At 31.9% G+C, this 23,406-nt stretch overlaps 1 protein-coding gene across 3 annotated transcripts; it reads left to right on the top strand.

Moving 5' to 3' along the window:
* The first annotated feature begins 4,937 nt into the window (after positions 1–4,937).
* Positions 4,938–18,733, top strand: LOC145968369 (protein Star). Of its 3 annotated transcripts, none has more exons than XM_083093765.1 (6): positions 4,938–5,467; positions 11,363–11,554; positions 12,075–12,288; positions 13,402–13,566; positions 13,653–13,844; positions 14,156–18,733. In XM_083093765.1, the coding sequence occupies exons 2-6, from the start codon at positions 11,364–11,366 to the stop codon at positions 14,339–14,341; spliced, it is 948 nt and encodes a 315-aa protein (XP_082949891.1). In that variant the 5' UTR covers positions 4,938–5,467; position 11,363; the 3' UTR covers positions 14,342–18,733. The 3 variants fall into 3 exon arrangements, with proteins under 3 accessions (XP_082949891.1, XP_082949890.1, XP_082949892.1); XM_083093764.1 differs by lacking the exon at positions 4,938–5,467 and adding an exon at positions 5,478–5,604; XM_083093766.1 differs by lacking the exon at positions 4,938–5,467 and adding an exon at positions 8,527–9,330.
* Positions 18,734–23,406: the final 4,673 nt, after the last annotated feature.

Here is a 23,406-nt window from a genome sequence, read left to right on the forward strand (position 1 = left end):
CACATATATACATATGTAATACTATGGCACATATTTAGGAGAAACAATCGAACTCTTAATCACATCATTAATTTAACAAGTACAGCAAAATCACAATTTCCTAAATACATTAGTATTGTTTGATATTAATCATGCAACTCGTGCAATTAAACTTTATGTAATCAGAAATAAATTTTATACAATATTCAGAAGTTCTATACATTTTTCTCTCTCTCTTTAATTAAAAAAGAGAATAATAACATATATTTTTAAAATATACATTCATAACGTATCTTAAAGTAATTTCAAAACAATTGGTCCCATTTTAAAAATAACAGCACCGCGATGATAAGATAAAAATAATAAAAACAATAATTATATAAAATAATATAATCAAAGTATAATAAAACTATAATAAAAATAATAATTGATTATCAATAGATTATTTTCTACAACATCAAGCATTCTCTATCGAGTATTTTTATCTACTTAAAAGTTATCTACTTAAAAGCACAAACACCGACATTCTCAACGAAATACTAACGTTTCCTCCAGCATCGAGCAATTTCTTCACGAGCTTCAATCGCGTCTGTATCATTGTAATCGATCAACGATTACAACACTAAATGTGTACATTTCGTTAATTACATAAACATTATTCCGTCAGTGTATCGAGAGTAACCGAGTTTTACCGAGTGGTTTCAATTCCGAAACAGCCCTCGTCGAAACCTCCCAGGCATACTGATTACACTCGGAGCACTCGGGGAAAACTTCCAAATGTGATCGGCCTGCCGCGCGGATGCTGCACGCGCGCGCGTTCGAAGCGGAGCGACGAGAGATCAGAGCTGCCGTGATCGCGGTCGGTGCGCGAGTGCTCCTCAGCTGCCGGTTTCAGCACGGCCGTGTGCTACTGATCGCGCAACGGCCGTTTCGCGTCTGCGCCTCGACGGGTTCGCGTGCCATGTGTATAAGTTTAAGGGATACGGATGCGACGCGGAGGGTACGGAGAGTGAACCGCGAGCCACAAATATAGGGTAGTTGGCACTTTAATTTGCGTTCTTGAGAACTGGGGAAGATTGAAATGAAAATAAGGAGTGAAATGTAAGATAGAACCTTAGATAATCCGTTCTAACGGACATGATGTGGAAAGAACACGTAAGGCAAATATCAGATGCTTTGTATAATTTCTGCGAGCTTTAAGGGTCGCGGAGGATGATGTATGAAAATATGATGTAAGTGAGACAAATATGTGTGTAGAAGTTAAATATTTAGAATAGCCGATACTTTGTATAATTTGTGCAATGTTTACGAGATGAATTATCAAAAACACGGATGATACATAAGAATTAAGGAACAGAAAGCTTGGTAAATATTTAAAATAGTTAGCACTTTGTACATTTTGCTCGCAAAGCAAGTGAAGAATGTATGTATATATAAAAATTTTATATTATAGAGAAATATTATAGAGATAATTTTATATTTATAAAGAGAAAAGAAACGAAAAATCGGATATATCAATATGCAGGATATACGGTACTTTATACTATTTATACTATTATAGATATACTATTTATTTTTTCATATGAAGAGACAAGAAAGAGAAGAATGTAAGACTATTATAAGATAGCAGAATAAGAGATGTAAAATGAATATTTAGATTCTTTTTCAACATATTTAAATGACTTTTCTCGGTAATTTTAAAGTTAGTTACGAAAGTTATTATAAAAAAAAAGAAAATTCTATTTGCTTCCGTGCATCAGAATATTATATCCAAGCCCTCCGAGTCGAGATGCAGCTGGACTCAAAGCGAAGGGTGACTGTTTTCTCAATGTCACTAAATTCATACCATCTGCCTCTGGCGAGTGTGTGTTGCTCACAGCATGAAACAATGTCTGGTAATGTAAAGCTCTCTTCATAACTAATCCTTTTAACTTAAAATTTTTTATCTCAAAGAACAATTTAAAATATTAATCCCATTAACTTTTTTCATAATTATCATATCTAATGAAAATATAATTACATCAAGTAAACTGGTAAAGTTAACTGTTTAGATTAATTATTACTGAATCTAATTAGCTGTTTTTAAAATCGCGAAATAAAATATTGTCACCGTCCATTAAGATCAATGAATGAAATATTAATCTTTGCGAAAGCATCTCACGTTATACATTTTAGACGGAGAATTTATATTCCATATTGTATCTGCAGTTTTATATAGCGATAAATTTTAACGAGTATAAAATTGATTAAAATATCGAGAGAAAAAGAGAATAAAGATGTCATTTTTTCAACTAGCATCGTACAATAAATGCATTGTTTTTTATAGTTATTTCAATTCTTTGTGCTATGCACGATAGAATTAAATTAAATTTTTAATATAAAATTTAATTTTTTATTTTCAAAATCAGTATTTTTAAGAAATAAAAAAAATAAAATCTCTCCTTTATAATTTAAATTCAAATTAAATTCCTTTTTTATCAATTTTTTTCTACTAGCATTTTAATAATTTATTTCAAAGGAGGTTATATATACGTTATATTTGCATTATATATCTAAAATTGTTGAGTAAAAAAAAATGTAATAACCAGAATCACTGATAATATAAAAAACATTTTATGTTAATTGTGACACTAGATTAATTAGTCCATTAAAAAGTTCATTTTATTTCCGGAGAACTTGTTGGTTTTTTATCCGGTTCATAGCCCTGCGCGAGTACGGTCGTTTCAATTCGTAATAAAATATAATGCTGGCTTGAAAAAGGCAGGTGCACGACTGTTTCAAGCCATGTTCTTTCTTGCGAATTTTCTCAAATTATTCTGTCAAAACCGTACGTTGCCGTGGAGAGGTGATTTCATATATCGCTGGCGTTTCTACCCTTTTCTTTTTGCTATTCGTTACCGTGTTCATTCGTTCTGCCCCTCGTCTTGGTTCACTCGGTTTTTCTTTCCATCTCTCACGGGAAGACGATCTCGTTATGCCACACTGAATTCCTAAATAAAAAATGCCGCCTTCCTACCGCCGACCTGCTGCCGCTAGCCTTTTGAATTATGAGCGTGATCCATAAGCGTCTAGCTTCGAGGCCACTCTCGTGAAAATTCGATACGCCAAATGCAAGCCCGTCGCCAAGGTCGTCGTATTTTAATATTTATCATTACAACAAAGAGGCCGTTGCGAAAAATGGAACGCGAATAAAGGTCTATTATTCATCGACTTAATTTTGATTCGTCAAATTTTTCATGCTAAGAATCGCATTTAGGTTGAATTAACAATTAATACAAATATAATGCATTGTAATTTAATTATATATTTACACGAATATAATATTTTGAGTAGATATAATACGAATTAAAAACTACACATTCTCATATCTCTAAAGCAAAGTCAAAGTTTGAAATTGCCAAAGTTAAATCAGTTTGAGATTCATGACATGTACTGATACGATGTGCACAGATGCAACTGAGGTCTGCAGACTCCTTTGGTCTAAAATTAATTCATTCTGCATCGATCAAGGAACCGCACACACTAACTAAACCGCCTTTGAACTTCCGCCTTTCGACTTCAACAACGATGTTTCGCTATGCAAAGGGCGCAACTTACAGGATCAATAACACGCAGTCGGCTGACTGAACTGCAATGTCCGGCTTTCGATTTAACTGAGCTTTTTATACTATTCCACGTTAATTTTGTTTGTGCCCGCAACATTCGCAATCAATGTTCTTCCTTTTTAATCTCACATTATCCAACGTTTTGCACTTTCCGAGATAAACTTTTGTTGTTCTTTTGATTCCGTTAATAATTTAGAAACTTTACAATTAAACTTTTTATTGATTGCAAAACATGCTTTCGGTATGTTTATCCACAAGTTTTCTCTTGTTTAAAGTTTATATTGCTTCGTAAAAGATTCGTGTAACTTTATTTACTAGATATAATTTCAAGGAGTACCGAGATAATACAAGTGATAAATTAGAAATTAAGCAATATATATAATTAATAATATCTTAATTATACGTGCAAGCAGAGAGCACTGTTGTAATGTCTAGATTATATCATATATTATATTTTTAATTTTAGGATAACAGATCGTACGTTTGCATATGTACATCTCGGGAGACATTGTATCTTGGGAACATAGAAAATTAATTTCAGATTTCTTCTGCGTATGCACAATTCTGCTTGATGAATGGTATAATCTTCTCACCTAGATTTAAAAAAAAACAATATTGCGAAGTCTTTTCTGAGAAAGTTGATTTGCTCTCATTTGCGATATCTTCTGAAAAATGACATGTCATAATTCAGTTCATGTTAATATATTATTCACGTTTTTATGTTTTTATATTATATAATTAATACATGTATGTATGAATTAAATTCTTGAACATTATTTTGATGTTTACGAAAATTAAATAGATACCAAAAGAAGCATAAAGATCAATAACAGAGTGAGAAAATGAGATAGAAACTGAAAAACGTATAAAGATTAATAACTGAGAAATATTCTTTAGAAATATCCTTTAGTATTGCCAGGAGGATAAGTTGATTCATTTTCAATGAATGAAATTTTGAGTTAAAATCTCATTTCGAAAGAGAAAAAGAGAAAGTTTTTCGGTATGTTAGAAATATATATTTTCTTGAGTAAGTATCTGTAATCAGTCAAACATTGTTAATCTTACAATCAGAACAACTTCGCCAAGTTTCCGATAAACTTTGCAATTACCTGAAACCGATCGGCATCATTTACCTGAGCGGGATGAGAGTCACTGGGCTACTACCTGGCTAGGAGAGCGGAAAATGTCCTCGTAAAAGCGAGAAAGAGAAAGAAAGAAAGAGAGAGAGAGAGAAGCGGCCTCGCGCGTCGGTTTTGAAGGGGATAGTTGAGGACGGAGGTAGGCGGCGTTTTAAAGAAGGACACCCGATATAAGAGGCATTGTACTCGGCGAACAAACCAGCGTCAGGCGCTAGGTTCCAGGTGCTGGAGGGCAGTCGAGGCAGGCTACTCGCCACGAGTCAGGGCACAGCGGTAGTACATTGCCTGCACTTCCTCTTTTACAGTTGGCCGTTCAGGTGTCATCCCGCGATCAGTGATAAACACGCGAGTGTGGATCGCAAAGGTCCTCCTCTCTCTTTCTCTCTATCTGTGTCTGGTTCGGATTCCGTGGTAACTCTCTGCAAGACTAGCGTGGGAGGCGAGAGAAGGAAAATAGCAGGAAAGAAGGGGACAAAGAGAGCGAGAGAGAGAGAAAGAGAGAACTTCCTTTCGGTGGGTACTCTCGCGTGTCATCATCCGCGCAGTGTCATAAACACTGGTAGTGTGTGACTCGTTCGTCAGTGGGTCGAGTCATCGAGTGGATCTCTGATCGTTTGTCTCGGGGACACTAAAGCGACGAATTGCGGGAGCCAGACGGATACCGCTCCAAGAAGGAAACCTGTTTGTGAACGATGCTCCAATCTCCTGACTGAAGCGCAAAAGGATAGGTCGCCGTGGGTTCAGGTACGCGGAAAGAGCGGCCTGCATTTCAGCACGAATCTAAAAGATTTAGTTATCTAAGTTTCGCCTATAAATCTCTACAATAATAAAAATAAGGAGATCTAAGTATCCCGGCGAATAATGGAAGTGGGAGGAACGAGGTGAGAGAAGAAGCATGTTCTTTTAGTTTCGAAGATTAAAAAGTATTTGTTCGCATAATCTCTCCTTAGCTGATGGATATCTCGTGTTCTACAATGTAGGGAGTGAAACAGATTGTCTGTGTTAGTGCATATACAGTGTGGTTTACGCAAGCACGTGTAAGAATTAGTGATTACGTACGTCTAATACCAAAATTTCATTTCTGCAGTATTCCCAGGAGGATAAGTTGATTTATTTTCGATATGAATGGAATTTTGATTAGTGAGTTGAAATCATTTCGAAAAAGAAAAAGGGAGAATTTTTCGATTTTTTAGAAGTATTATTTAGAAATATTTGTTAGGTAGAAATATATTTTCTTTTTAATAAGTACTTGCAATCAGTTACTAATAATTCAAAAAGATAAATCTTGACATGATAAAAATTTCAAAGAATATGATATTGATGAAATATAATTTATTTAATCAAAATCCATTGCTGCGTAAACAACATAATCTTATTAGTGCTCTTTATAAAAATTATCGTATTTCCTCCTGATTTGTAGGTAAAGTACAAGCTTAAAAAAATGTAGTGATTATTTTAAAATATTTTCAACATATTATTTTCTATCTCTTTATAATGTCTATATAAAAATTCTCGCACTTTCTCTTTCTTGATTGATGGATAGAATACAAAGAATGTGATAATTATGTTAAAGTATTTTCGTTATTCTTGAGAAAGTAATATATAAGTGATTGAAATTAAATTATTTGTACGAGGAAATCTTTTTAGCAAAATAGATATTAAAAAAATGTATAACAGATATTAATAAAATGTATTATACATGCGAATAGATAATAAAATCTCAATTTGCTTAATTAATTTTAAATTTGTTATAGAAAAAAATATAATCGGTTATAGTACTTAAGAATTAACGAGACTAATGCAATTTTGTATTCAAGCTTTTATGATAATACCATTCTTTGTCTTTCTATTTTATAACAATATCATTCTTTGTCTTTTTTTATCCCGCTTATCAAACCCCCTCTTCTCTTCTTTGTGCTTATCTTTAGAAAACTCTACGAAATTATCTTTAGCATCCCTTTATCTTTACCATTCCCCAAATATACGCGTACAGCTATATTAAGCGATTGTGTTAAATAACTGAACACAGATAGTGTATTAGAAGTTAAATAAACCTATCTCTTCATTTTTCACGCACACACAATTTTCATACGCACAATTTTTAGCTTACGTCATATTCTATCTATTGGCAAATTATATATACAATATATTGTTAATTATATATACAGTATATATACGTGTGTTTGCTATATGTCAATTTAGTTGAATGCGTCGATACATGTGCTGGTATACATTTGAATCTCGATGCACATTTATGTAGGTATTTAAATATATAAAATGGAAAACAGAGTTTATCAAATATCTTGAACGGAGTATCCAGTAAAAATTGAAACACAATGATAAGATTTACGGTCGACTTCTTACATATGCATATGCATTTATAACATCAACTCGTGTGCATCAATGATCAATGTGCAATCGAATTCACGTAAGATATAAAATACGGAAGATATAAAAGCCAAGCTACTGCATTCTCCAATATTTTCAATACCGAGGCAACGATGCGAAACACGTGTACAGCAAAATTAACAATTATCGTTTCCAATGCAATCTTGAAGTGAAACGAGTTCACACAATTGTTTCAATCCGCACGTGGTTGCAGTTCTTTCTTTTTTTTTCAATTTCATCATTGACATATTGAAAAGTGAACAATGTGAGAATCTCTCTCTTTCACATCGTTTGCGATCCACTTCGCTCGCCGTCTGTCGCGCAGGAGGCTCTCACGTGCCTATCGACATTGACAGAGCAGAACAGTTCCGTCGAAGAAATGCGAGGGTCGGAGAGATATCCAAGTCCGATCGGGGGCTCGAGGCGGGTGCGACGAAGACGGACGATGACAGATGCAGACGACGCGGTGGCGGCGGCGGCGGTGGCGACGGCGACGGCGACGGGCATCATCGTGTGTGTCGCCGCCGCTCTGCAATGCGACATTCAACCCATAATACACGACGCACGTTTCCTCAGCACGACGCAGCCGCCACAAACGTCCCGGCACGCTCGTTTGTCGCGTCGCATCGCGCCGCGGTCCCGACGTCGCCGTCTTTGTTCTCGACCGTCGCCTACGGTCGTTGTCGTCCCGCTCGAATCGATATATGTATGTGATTCGATGTCGGTCGACAACGAAGAAGTCGGCGACCGGGTAGTAGACGAGGCGAATCGCCCCGCCGAGGGAGCGAGCCGAGACTATCTCGACACGCAGTCGTTATCCGCCGACTGATCGTTCCCCTTGTCTATCCGGGAATCTGTCGGAGAATTCTCTCGCGGGGGAAGTCGCGAGTGCATTCCTGGAGAGGAGGAACGGCGGGGAAAAGAAAAAGATTGGAAAGCGAAAGAAATTCTCGTAAGATTCCGATTGAATCGATCTCGGTAAATGAGATTTTGCCCCAGATCGATTTCTATTACAGGGGTGCGACAGAGAAGTGGGAGATTTTTCGAGGAATTTTAATCCCCTGAAGAATCTCAGTCGTGCAAACACGTGGAAGATTTTCGAGGTGAGGTTGTAATAAATACACGGGAGAATAAGGCGGAAATTTAGAAAAGGGACGATAGTGAATACTTCGAGGTTCTATAAAAAATCCAGCTGCATCGAAAAACACAAGTCGAATCTGAGGGAACAGTCGTATAAAAAAGGCCGTATGTGAAATGAAGAAGGGAGTATAGTGAATGCTTGAAAAGCTTGATTCTGTAGAAGACTCGAGGACCAATTAGGCTAATATATCTTTTCAAGACTTTTAAAGAGCTTCGATTTCTATAAGAAATACAAGTGGAGTATAATCAAAAGATATTTAAAATTATTTCTTGAATATTCAATAATTAGATTTATTTGAAAAATTGCTAAAAATTAAATTAAATATTATAAAATAAATTATCTGAAACTTTGTAGATATTGAACTCTATTTTGAAGATCCAGAACTGTACTCTTAATAAAATTGATGTTTTAAAGATGTGAAAGAAAATCCGAAGGTATTTCAAAGAAATTCTACAAGAGCCTGTAAACTAGGAAGTTATTCTCACTTCGAAATTATTTAGTCGAGGCTGCATTGGATATATTCAGCTTGTTACACAATAAACCAACGATACCAGAAACAAAGGAGGAACGGGGGGCACAAAGCGAGCTTCTCCGTTTCGATTTATCACTCTCCCACCAACGTTCGAAAGAGATTTTCACGTTGCAACGTCGGGGAAAGCGGAACGGGAACGTGCGGGGAAACGATTTATGACACACAACACAACACAATACAACACAACGATAACACGCTGAGAAGGTCGAGCCACGTGACACAGTTCAGTCAAAGACGTTCCCCAAATATTGTAACCGCGCGACGCTCGCCGCGATACGTTCGCTATTTGACGTGAATATACATACATCTCGCACGTGTGTCCGATCATCGAAAAGTGCGACGACGTATCGGTGCAGAAAAGTGCAGTCTGGATCCGATCACGAAACCGGATCGGTTCAAGCGTCGTATTCGGGGATGTGACGAACGCTCGTACGTGAGCAGAGAAACGGACGAGAGATATAAATGGTCTCGCTCGCATAAGCGCGCATCTCTTCGATTTCACGGATAAGGAAGAGCACGAATCATCGTGGAACCGGTGAAAGCGAAGTGAGTAAATGTAGCGGACATGTGGATGTATTCGTATCTAAATGTGTCAAAAAATCATGCCGCCACGTGCGCAATAGACTTCATTTGTGGATCCTTTAACGAGATCGTGAATCGATTTTATGTTAATGGTGATTCGATTCAATATCGTGCATACTTGTTGTGCAATTTTTTTATTTTTGATATTAGACGTACATTATTTAAAAGTCTGGAATACGCATTAAAATTCTGTGAAGTTTAATTTAAATATAAATTACATATAAAGATAGTTTTGATTAATACATTCCTTTTTATTTTAGATTATTTTTAAAAATTAATTAAGAGATACCACAATATCTCAATACTTTTACGAGATTGTATTTAATGTATTTATTAAATCAATTAATCAAGAAATATGAATTTTATACAATATGCCGCGGAATATTGCGTAGACAAGATTTGTTTAAATTTAGACAAGCAAATAATAATTTATGGCAAATACCTGCCTAGCTTTGCCTTCGCTAAAAGTTCGTGGTGAATTAGTTAGGCGTACTGTGCGATGCACGAAGTGATGTGAAGTTTGTGCCGCTAACATGGCACACCTTGCTTTAATAGTGTGAGACAAATAACGGAGCAAACATTGTTCCGTACGGTGTAACTTACGCAACTTGTCTCGTATATTATAGGCTCTTTATAAATTCAGGCATTTTATAAAAAGCTTGGCCTCTCTTTTTATTAAAATGCTAAATTAAAAATAGAACGGTATTTGATCAAAAAATCTAGATTTTTTAAACAAACAAAATTTATAAAGTTGCGATGTAAACTACGATGTAAAATATGATGCAAATCTATTGTTGTAAAGTTTATCAAAATTGTCAGTTTCGAAAGCTGTACGTTTTTATTTTCTGAATTTAAATATCTTTTTTATAATTAATTATTATTTTGTAATTTAATATATATAAAAGTCAATATAATATATAATATATAATATTATATAATATATAATATTAATTTATTAAATTTTGATAAAATAACAAAATAAATGAATGTTTTTAATAAATATTAATAACTCTTAATAGCTCTTTTTAAATAAATATTAATAACTTTTAATAGCTCTTTATAATAATTTTGAGAATAAAAAACACAAAAATTATTTTGCTTTTTATATTTTTTACTACACACATAAATTTGAATAGATAATATAAAATTGACAAATATGTTGCAAAACTAAATTAATTAATCGCGGAAATGAATTTTTGTTCGACGGAATTACGATTCATGATAGGTAACACACAAACGAATAATAATCTGATCCACGAGGGTCTTCCTTTGTCTCGAATCCTTAGATGTGCATTCACTTGAACGTGACTGAAAAAATAGTAGTTAGAAAGTGCAGGGTGACTCACACACTTATATACCTGTACGTCTTGCCGCGCGTGTATAGGGTGTCTCAGAACATCCATACGTCTTCTAGCTTACAGCTTCTTTAGCGAATATTACATCCGATTCTTTCTTAACGAAGGAAAAAAATTACATAATGTTTTTTTCATTTTCAAATAAAAAACTATTCTATCTTTGCCAATTTTAAAATAGTTTACTTAATTAAACTTCAGATTAAATTTATTTTTAATTGTGAATCTTTTTTTATAATACTTATTGTAAGTTAATATTGCGAAGTAAGGGGGGTTTATTAGTTACTAATTAAATTACTTAGATTAAGAGTAATATCCTATTTCAGTAATATCTTTTAATTCTCGCTGAGTTTCTTCTTCACTACAATTCTCTCAATTTTCAATTATTCTTTATTTCTGTAAATAGATTTAGCTTAATTGAAAAAGAATTTTGATTATTTATTTAAAGTCTATATAATACCGTTGAACAATCATAAAATTCTTACATTTACCTGCTGTTGCAAAGATCTTGGGGTTAAAAGCAGTTTTAAGAATGGAATAGAATACGTGACATATCACAAAGTTGTCAGATTGCAACTCGCCGGGTGTCTTACTTCCATGATTTGCGTGCAACGCGTGTTTACACGTTCGTTCTATTCCCGCAGAATGGCTCCCGCAGGGTTACCTTCGTCAAACGGAGCTCTGCCACCATTTATAGGGTCTACCCTAGTCGGCACATCGTTTGCCAGTTATAAAAGGGCCTGGTGGAGAAGAGTGGCCCCCTGCTTGGCCTTCCTCGCCGCCTTTTGCACCGCTATGGCTGTGCTTCTAGTCTGGAGCGAAGCAGCAGCTTTGAGGTAAGTTGCACCATATTTTAGGGGCATCTCTTTAATAAAACTTTAGAATTTTTTTCTGTTATTTCATGTGATAATAGAATATTCGAAATCTTATTTTTAATTTTTGACACAATTTATTTTCACTTTTCATAGCGTTAGAAACAAATTAAGTATAATTATTATTATAAGAGAAAAAGATACATAAAAATATAAAATTTCATTTTATATTTTATAAAAATCTCGACATTAATCGCTCTCTTCTTCCCCTCAAAGTCGCGTTATTAAAATCTCTCTCTCGCTTTGAATGATCTCAAAACTTGCATATATTTCGTACAATAAAATTGCGTTATTTTATGTTGAAGAAAGCGTATGCGCGATATGCAGTTTACCGTAGAGAGACGATTGGATTGGAGTGTGAATTCAATATTGAAATTATTAATCTTTGCTATTTTATTCCTACAAGAGGATTAAATGATTGAATTCCAGATTAAAACAAGGTTGAATACCACTGGTTTAGCTTAAAGCGGATGTTCCGTTACAGGAGACAGGCGTTCGATGCGAATATGACCAGGGACTACGTGCTCGATAGCGTTTCGATGGACAATCCGCAATTGGTCGCATATATACGACAGGTGCATCTGAAACCCACGACCCATCAAGATCCGTTGAACGCCAACCAGACATCGGAGGAAAAGTACGTGGTCAGTTTATCGCAAGGCAAGCGCGAAGGTATCTACGCGGAGTACATCAGCAGGGTGAGAAATCTCCCATTTTAATCCCGAGGATGATTAATGTTTTACATGTCACCGCTATGCACATAAGCCCCTCATCTTTTCAATGTGACATCGTAATCTCTCTTTGTTTGCCAAACTCGTGGTTCATGAATGATGAAAAATTGTGTATTGTACGGTCTTTTTTAAAATTCTGAATTATTGACAGAATGCTTAATTAATTCAGAGATAATCACAGAAAACATTTTATCGATTGAGAAGTTACGATGTGATCAATAATTTTCAAATTATAAATAATTGAAAACGAAAGGTAGTTTGAATTAGACTTCTTTAAGAATTTAGGGAGTTGTAATTAAATACTTAAATTTTATTTATTTGTTGAAAAAATTTGAGTACTTTTTTATTTTTTTTAATTTTTATTTTATATATACATATAAACAATATATTTTAACTATTTAAAATTAAATATTAAAAAATTACAATAAAGAAATTTTTTTCTAGGAAAGTATGAATTCTGAGAATTGAAATTAAAACTGAATTTCCGTTTTTTATCATATACACATCGTAGAAATTTAAAATTCTCTAGATGATATCGCTTCATGTGAAATTTGTTAAGCTTTTTTAAATTTTTGAAGGGACATTTTTTGAAAAATATTCTTATGTACATTGTAAAATATATATGAAAGTTTACGAATATATTTCTCCAAGAATTTGAAGTTGAGTATTTTATCTCAATAAATTTCATTGTACATTTTATTTCGCAATTTGTTAAATTTCAGTCTTAAAGTTAGATATGTCGATGCTTTAATACTTTTAGATACCTATATTAGATATCGCAATATACTAGATACCGCAATATATATTAGATACCTGCATTAACAGTTTTTTATCATCCATGATAGTGCAATATTAGCGAAACACGCAAATTATCATCGGCACGCAATCCGTTAAAAATAGGTGAACGACTAAATATATGAGTTTCGGTATCTCTCTGCTTTCTATCTTCCTCTTATCTTATTAGATACAAAGGATGAAAATTAGGCTGGTGGTGAATTTGGTTTATCTCTAGATCCCTATCGCAATTTTCGGGACCATAAATTCATGACCATGAAGCGTCATTGTTTTTTTTTATTTCAGATAGGCGTGATTTCTAGCACCGCTTGGCTAGAGTCCAATTTGAGCTGGCGTGGCATTCTGATATTAACCGAGCCCAAAAGCTTCTTCGAGGCGCAGAGGAGCACCAGAAATCCGCGATCGAAAGTTCTTCACGCCTGTCTCAGTACAGACACGGATACCAAAGAGGTGAGAAATAGGTCACATTTCTTTCAGTATAGAAGCACGATGACAAGTCAAATGCATGCGTTTCACGCGCGCCAACGATATTACAGATAAAGTACCATCAGGAGTCGGAGGTCCAAGTCACCAAATTGGGCGACGGTCCTAACAGCCTCGTATCGTCGGACGATGGCTTTCCTACCACTAGACTAAAGTGCTTTCCTCTCTATAGCGTACTGTTGGCATATAATACTACGACTTTGGATTATTTAAGTTTGGACAGTCCCGACGCTCCCGATGGCCAGGTAAATAATTTTTCTTCTAATTAAAAGTTTTATAAAAAATACATTTGTTATAGGTATTTATATTTTTGTACATAGAAATAATATATGTGTATAAATATATATTTTTTTTCTTCGCATTTTAACAAGTTTTTCATTTTCTATTCAAAAAGAGGGAAATAATATTTTACTTTTAAAATTTAAGCAAATAACACATGTTATATATTTCGATTGATAATTTTGCTCAAGGAACATGTCTTTAAAATGTAATTGATCAAGAAATTGTAAAAATAACCGATCGCGGAGCTTGTAAAAGTGATTAAAAATTACTATAGGTACTCGACACCATCCCTTGGGACATTATAAAAATATCAATAGTGTCTATACGCTGGAATCCTCATCATAGCGAGACAGAGATAAAGAACTTCATCGATAAAATGACCAGCCGAAGATACAAGCTCGTACATACGACAGACACCGGAAAGTGGATCTTTTTGTACAATACTCTGCTTAAGATTTGATTCTTGACTCAGGTTAATGCGGTAGACTGAGGAAGGAGGGAATATGTCGTCGCAAGATAAAATATACAATATAAGCGACTCGAAACGCCATTAACCCTTCTTGCTGTGCTTTTGATTCGTTCTTAATATTTTAATCGCTGCTTAGAAATATTTTTTTCGATCAAAAGTACGATCTCCCGTTCGATCTCACAGGACAATTTAATTTATCGTCGATATTAAGGATACCGGAAGTAATCAATCGTAGAATTAGTTTTTTGTTGAATTTTCGAATTTGTTGTCTCGTGCTATGCGAGATATTTTCGGCACTCAATAAAAGGTAAGTTCGTCTTTCCTGCAATTTATAGGATAATGTTAATCCGCAATTTAAAACGCATATATGCTGATAACAATTATCAATTAAGTTTCGAAAGACTCATGAATTCAAGAATTTTGATTGAACTTATGGAAGATATAATGATTTTATTTTCTACAATTTAACAATTTAAAGAGTTGAGAGTCAAAATTGTAGCCGAGAAATTAAAATTTTGATTTTTCGAAAGTTCAAAGAGATACAAAATTCTCCGAATTAAATTAAAAAATTTGGGAATCAAATTTCGAGAGGTGTTTAAATCTTGAAAATAAAAAATCTTCAAGATTCTGAAATTTCAAATTGTAGTTTAAGTTTCAAAGATATCTTAGTCTTCGTGTGTTCTACATCGTGTGTCACCTCAATTATAAATTATAGAAAATTTAAGAATTCCCTCGAGTCCCTCCATTCTCCTTATATGTGTGATCTTATAAATTGCCCTCATCCAGGAGATAAATTGTATTCTAGATATGAAAATTTAACCTTGTAGAATTTTTTCAGATTACTTTCCGGTGTTCTTGATATACGCTTATCGAACAGTCAATAAGGGATTCAAAGGTTTTTCCCATCGACGCGGACAAAGCATAGTGATATCGTATTCTAAACGCGTGTATATTTTGCAGTTGCTATGATGGAAACATACAATCCTTAAATCTGTATCATAGATACATGACTTTCTGGGTATGTCTTATCATGAGACGAGCTACGATTTTTCTCGTTTTCTTTTCTTCAATTGTAGTTTACATGTATCGATAACTACCAACGAGTCTGATAAGAGAGAGCTTTTTTACTTTTTATATTTATGTGTGCAAATGACGCGTACGATAAAGACTGAAATTCCACATGAAAACGCGGAACTATTTTCCAATCCTCTTGTGACATTTCATTTCTTTCGCGATAAAATACTTCAAAATCTTATAGCACTATTACATGTATAATGTTCATTTCATTTATATATCTTACAGTGAATAATTATTATATGATTCATCAATAGAGATATCGTCAATAGATATTAATTCAAATAATTGTCTGGATATTTACATGAACATAAAAGAATGTATATATTATAAATACTAATTTTTCCATAGATTAAATATGTAACAATTTGTGTTAAAAAATTCGTATTATCTGCAAATTGATTTTCATTATATAATTCACGTAAAATAGGTATGACAAAAATTATTAGTCTTGTGCATAAATTGCCTAATTCTCGTTCTTTACTATGCGATCTTCTATTTTCAATGAGAAATAACAAAAAATTAATTTGATCTCAAGAAAGTGAAAAAGAGCAGATTGTGAAATTTTCATATTCTTGTGGAATGTAATATTAGATTTTAGTTTTATGTAGAACAAAATACTGGAACCGCGTAACAGAAGACAAGAAATTAATTCTTTCGCGGCTGAGCTAAATAATAGTCTATTCAACCTTATTTCCACAATAATTTTTCCCGAAAAAAAAGGAATATATGAATTATTCTCGTAAAAATTCGATTTTTACGAGAATAATACGAGATAAGAATCGGATATTCAAAGCTCTTTAAAGTTTCATAGGTCTAGAAATTAAAATGTCTTCAAAGTACGGATTTTCCGGATTCTCAAGTTGACATGACATGTAAATCTGATAATTCAAATATTTAAGAGACCCATAGCTTAATGGTTCGAGAAAATCTACTCGAAAATCCAATCCTGATAAATTCTACTTGTAGAGGAGTTCAACTGTCCATATCCAATATCTTCCACACCAAAAAGAGAAGAAATCTTACTTATACTCCACTTTTCGTACGATTTTACGATAGCACGTTTTAACCTAAGGTAAGTTAGGGATAGTAGTCGACAGTAATGCATTTTACACGTCAATTTTTTATTTTTTAAGGAACATTACACGTGTGCAGGAATTGTCGATGCGGCGCACGCGCCAATGTGTTATTACAGTGATAAGCAAGTGAGTTAATCTAAGGTATTTTTTTAAGCTCCCGCATATATTCGCGCCGCGCGTTAAGAATTAAAAGCGACCGTCCGAATCTCACCTCTATATTTATACCGAGCACGTTCTTCATGTCACACATCGTGTTACATTGATCATGGATCAAATGATAATGGGTGATTAAGATTTATGCTCAATTTGATCCACTCGTTATTTAAAGTTAAAACTTTAAACACTTACATTCAGTTCTATATGTGCGATAAATATAATGGAGACATAAAGATCTAAAATACAGGCCTTATTAGTGCATAAGAGGATATTTTCTTAAAATTCTATGTACAATAGCGTTGTAATAAATAACATTAATCCGTGCAAGTAGTTTTCACATTTCTTAAATTCTCCGCAAGAAACCTACGCATTAATTAAAGATATATATTTCTAGATATTATTTTTTCTAGTGATATTAGTCTGTAAATTATAAGCTTTCGCGCGATTCGTCAGTAAAAAATTTTAGGGAAATAAATTAGATTATGTTTATTTTATATTAATCTGTTTATTTATATGTGTAAATATATATATTTCTCGGTTAGGAAGCATTTTTTCGGAAAGAAAATAATGTTTGCTATTTGAGTATTATATTTCAATCCCTAAAATTTTTTTGACCTCGGTTCGCAAAAAATTATTTTTCAAAAGCCAATCTACGAAATCTTACTTAATTCTAAAGAATTTGATGCAAGTACAGATTCATCATGAAGTGTTGGCATGCGAAACAGGTATAGTAACTGAAAGTATTTGAATTTCAGTTATGTGATAATTTTGGATAGTGCGAAAACTACTTATATTCGTAATGCATATTTAACGCTAAGCGTGATATCATGCACATAATTCTTCATTTGTATTGTAATTTAAATCACAATCGTATCAAGAATGAGACTCAGGAGTTAGCGTTAAATGTATACTACGAAAGCGGATTTTCTGACTCAAGAATCTACTAATGTATTATTGCGATTGTATGATTCATTAGAGTCCACTAAAGTTCATTACAACAGATACTTAACGATAATGCTATTTTCTTTGCGAATCGATCAACAATTCATTGCGACGATTATTGTATTATTTCCATTGCTAATCGCGTAAAGCGTGTTTGTAACATTTAAATTTTTGCGAAGAGCATTATTCATAAAATAGAAGTTTTATTCCGGACGTTGAAGAAATTGGATTTCAAAGTTTCTTGATTGCGAACCTGGAAAGTTTGAAATTCACGGATTTGCAGATCTACGTGTTGAAAGAGCTCGAAAATTTCAACTAAGAACTAGAACTCGTAAATTTTGTTAAGAGAAATAGTGAAACTTCACATACCTAGGATCAAAATTGTAATTCTAAATATAAAATTTTTCACTTTTGAAAATATAGAATTTCTTTTTTTCTTTTCCTTTATCTTTCTCTTTGTCTCTACCTCGTGTGTGTGTGTGTGTATATATATATATATATTGCATTATTTATATAATAAATGAAATTTTATTTTTTTTTAAATCATATCATAGGGTAACATATTATTTTGATAGATTTCATGTAATTTTAATTAAGACTAATATAATTTAAAGGCTAATGTAATAAAATAAAAATAAAGTATTGAAATAATAAAAGTACTTTATTTTTATACTATATAGATAAAAAAACAAAAATTCGATATTTCAAAATACAATATGATTCTAGAGCTAAGAATTTCACTATTCTCAAGCAAATACGAGAGTATTTAATTGGAATCGCAATCTAATCATTCACAATCTGAACATAGATAAATGCAATCTTATTTTCATTTCACACTGGGTAAATAAATTATATAAATTATTTCTCAATCGCGAGAATATGCACTTATATAAATTCCATTATGCACAATTACGCGATTTCACTATAAATCCTTATATTCCTTGAAAAAATAATTCATTTTTTTGCTATTTTATTTTTAAAATTAATCTTGATTACTATTAATTCGCATTTTTCTTTTTCTCATCAATATTTATACGATTTAGTTATAGTGTCTATGCATTTTCTAAAGATTTTCCATTTTTGTTTGCTCTTTTTTTTTACATCGTATTGTATTTCGACATGTCGAATAAGGCTTCTTGCATTTCTGTCCTACGGAAAATATCAAATTTCTTTCGAAAATAAACTTGAATATTTTGTAGTCATAGAAGTTATTTATTAACCTTTACCCTTTAATCTCTTATTCTTTAATAAATAATTTTCTACATAAATCTATATATACAGGGTGTCCTAGACCACCCGTACACCCCTTTTCTTTCAAAAACTAAGCATTTTAGAGAAAAACGTTTTCGACAAAAATTGTATGGTTTTGAGGGGAACATAAGATGGTGTCATTGGTTTGACCTTGGATGGCATCGTTAAGGTGAGGTCAAGGACACCTTTAATTTCTTAAATGAAACCACCTATTTTTTATTGCATATTCTTATAGCTTATGTCGAGAGCTTTCCAAAACACTATAATAAAGTATTTTTTTCATCAAGTACTTTTCGAGTTATAAGGCTTGAAATAATTTCTTAATTTTACATAAACCATAAAATATCTAGTAAAATATTCATTTTTCGATTATCTTACCTTAATACTTTTATGTACAAAATAATGAGAGGAATCGATTGGTGTAAAGAAAACACATAATTGTTTCGAAAAAAAAAATGTAATTGTTAATTGCAAATTACATTTTTTTTTTTCGAAACAATTGTGTTTTCTTTACACCAATTGATTCCTCACATTGTTCTGTGCATAAAAGTATTAAGGTCAGATAATCGAAAAATGAATATTTTACTAGATATTTTATGGTTTATGTAAAATTAAGAAATTATTTCAAGCCTTATAACTCGAAAAGTACTTGATGAAAAAAATATTTTATTATAGTGTTTTGGAAAGCTCTCGACATAAGCTATAAGAATATGCAATAAAAAATAGGTGGTTCCATTTAAGAAATTAAAGGTGTCCTTAACCTCACCTTAACGATGCCATCCAAGGTCAAACCAATGACACCATCTTATGTTCCCCTCAAAACCATACAATTTTTGTCGAAAACGTTTTTCTCTAAAATGCTTAGTTTTTGAAAGAAAAGGGGTGTACGGGTGGTCTAGGACACCCTGTATATATATATATATATATATATATATATATATATATATATATATATATATATATATATATTGCAGTACGTAAAATATTTTGGTAACGAATTATCAGTAATATGGTGTGCGGTCCTGATGGCATAAACAGTAACGCGCTATTGTTTACAATGTTACACTCTTGTTATCACTCACAAAGCAACACTTAAGCAGTACAATAGTAGCGCGAAACGCTTCGTATATTATTATTAAATTATTTTTCTAAATGCCATCATGATTAGTATCTCAGCATAATTCGTTATAATTACTACAATTCGTTGTAATTAAATTCGTTATAATTAGTAGTAGTAACTATTGTGCAATTAACGATATTGAACTCTTGATAAATGATATAAAATTGTATTCCAATGTTATTCCAATTGTGTTCCAATTCCGTAAATTTTAATTGAAGGGCGACCATTCATCATTACAAGTAAAAAGAATAAAAATATAAATTTTATTACAATCCTCTGATCCTTACAGTTAATAATTATTTCTCAAAGAATGTGTGTGTTTGTTAGAGTCAAATATATTTTACATCGTATGTTTTAAATTTTCCTTAATTATTAATTAAACAATATGACGATTAAATTATATTACGATTTTTTTCATTACTTTAATCTTTTGATCTTACAATTCATATTATATGCGTATATTATACTATACCTACACACACAGAACACACACACACACACACACACACACACACACACACACACACACACACACACACACACATACATATTGTGACGGACGGCCCAGAAAGACGTCACAAATGTTTATATAATTTAATATTTCATACGTACAATATAAATTATTGTTTCATTGCGATCTTTATGGGTAATAACTATTTCTTTAATGATATTTAAAATTAAATATATTTCCGATACTTTATCATTTGATTTTGCAAGGATTTCAGTATAGAATATAATTCAGGTCAAGAACACGTAGTAAAACAATTCAATCGTAGAATCAAATAATTATCATAACGAAAAGCCGAGTCATCGTATAATAAATAATTAATACATCGTATAATAAATAATTAATTTGTACGTTAAAATGTTTATATAATTTAATATTCTATATATATATATATATATATATATATATATATATATATATAATTATTTATTATACGATGTATGACGGCGCTTTTTGTTAACAATTGACGATTATTCGATTTTACGATTGAATTGTTTTACTACGTGTTCTTGACCTGAATTATATTCTATACTGAAATCCTTGCAAAATCAAATGATAAAGTATCGGAAATATATTTAATTTTAAATATCATTAAAGAAATAGTTATTACCCATAAAGATCGCAATGAAACAATAATTTATATTGTACGTATGAAATATTAAATTATATAAACATTTGTGACGTCTTTCTGGGCCGTCCGTCACAATATGTGTGTGTGTGTGTGTGTGTGTGTGTGTGTGTGTGTGTGTGTGTGTGTGTGTGTGTGTGTGTTCTGTGTGTGTAGGTATAGTATAATATACGCATATAATATGAATTGTAAGATCAAAAGATTAAAGTAATGAAAAAAATCGTAATATAATTTAATCGTCATATTGTTTAATTAATAATTAAGGAAAATTTAAAACATACGATGTAAAATATATTTGACTCTAACAAACACACACATTCTTTGAGAAATAATTATTAACTGTAAGGATCAGAGGATCGTAATAAAATTTATATTTTTATTCTTTTTACTTGTAATGATGAATGGTCGCCCTTCAATTAAAATTTACGGAATTGGAACACAATTGGAATAACATTGGAATACAATTTTATATCATTTATCAAGAGTTCAATATCGTTAATTGCACAATAGTTACTACTACTAATTATAACGAATTTAATTACAACGAATTGTAGTAATTATAACGAATTATGCTGAGATACTAATCATGATGGCATTTAGAAAAATAATTTAATAATAATATACGAAGCGTTTCGCGCTACTATTGTACTGCTTAAGTGTTGCTTTGTGAGTGATAACAAGAGTGTAACATTGTAAACAATAGCGCGTTACTGTTTATGCCATCAGGACCGCACACCATATTACTGATAATTCGTTACCAAAATATTTTACGTACTGCAATATATATATATATATATATATATATATATATATATATATATATATATATATATATACAGGGTGTCCTAGACCACCCGTACACCCCTTTTCTTTCAAAAACTAAGCATTTTAGAGAAAAACGTTTTCGACAAAAATTGTATGGTTTTGAGGGGAACATAAGATGGTGTCATTGGTTTGACCTTGGATGGCATCGTTAAGGTGAGGTTAAGGACACTTTTAATTTCTTAAATGGAACCACCTATTTTTTATTGCATATTCTTATAGCTTATGTCGAGAGCTTTCCAAAACACTATAATAAAGTATTTTTTTCATCAAGTACTTTTCGAGTTATAAGGCTTGAAATAATTTCTTAATTTTACATAAACCATAAAATATCTAGTAAAATATTCATTTTTCGATTATCTGACCTTAATACTTTTATGCACAGAACAATGTGAGGAATCAATTGGTGTAAAGAAAACACAATTGTTTCGAAAAAAAAAATGTAATTTGCAATTAACAATTTCAGTATAGAATATAATTCAGGTCAAGAACACGTAGTAAAACAATTCAATCGTAGAATCAAATAATTATCATAACGAAAAGCCGAGTCATCGTATAATAAATAATTAATACATCGTATAATAAATAATTAATTTGTACGTTAAAATGTTTATATAATTTAATATTCTATATATATATATATATATATATATATATATATATATATATATAATTATATATATATATATATATATATATAATTATTTATTATACGATGTATGACGGCGCTTTTTGTTAACAATTGACGATTATTCGATTTTACGATTGAATTGTTTTACTACGTGTTCTTGACCTGAATTATATTCTATACTGAAATCCTTGCAAAATAAAATGATAAAGCATCGGAAATATATTTAATTTTAAATATCATTAAGGAAATAATTATTACCCATAAAATCGCAATGAAACAATAATTTATAATTTTGATTTCTGTTACACACTTGATTAAGTGAACACATCACAAAATAGTTTCGAGATCTATCGTCGCGATATATTACGTATTATTTAACGTATATATATATAAAATGTTAACTATATTAATTACAACAAATTATTTCCTAATACTTGTCGCGATCGTTTTAGAAAAGAAATTCGATGGAGCGAATTCACATCACTACTTTATTGCTCGAGTATCGCCGTGTGAATAACAACACAATAAGCGGCTGTGATAACAATGATGTACTATATATTATATATCGTAAAAGCTAAATACCATGTGTTACAGTTTTGTTAGCTCTGTGCCGAGAAAAAGAAATATTTAATATTTTATTGTATATTATTTGTATTTTATTGTATATTATTTTATTGTATAAATTAACGCTGATTCTTACATTTTATATTAATACTGATAATATTGATTTTATATTAATAATGATAGATTATTATTGCAAATAAAATGTAATGTTTATCGAAATAACAAAATTTATTTTATTTTGATTAAGAAATTATTTACATAAATGAATTTATTATTATCTC

The sequence above is a fragment of the Camponotus vicinus genome, unplaced genomic scaffold (genome assembly GCF_025532165.1).
Source record: "Camponotus vicinus isolate PSW18456_S1 unplaced genomic scaffold, iyCamVici1.0 SCAF_3, whole genome shotgun sequence".
In the NCBI taxonomy this organism is placed as follows: domain Eukaryota; kingdom Metazoa; phylum Arthropoda; class Insecta; order Hymenoptera; family Formicidae; genus Camponotus; species Camponotus vicinus.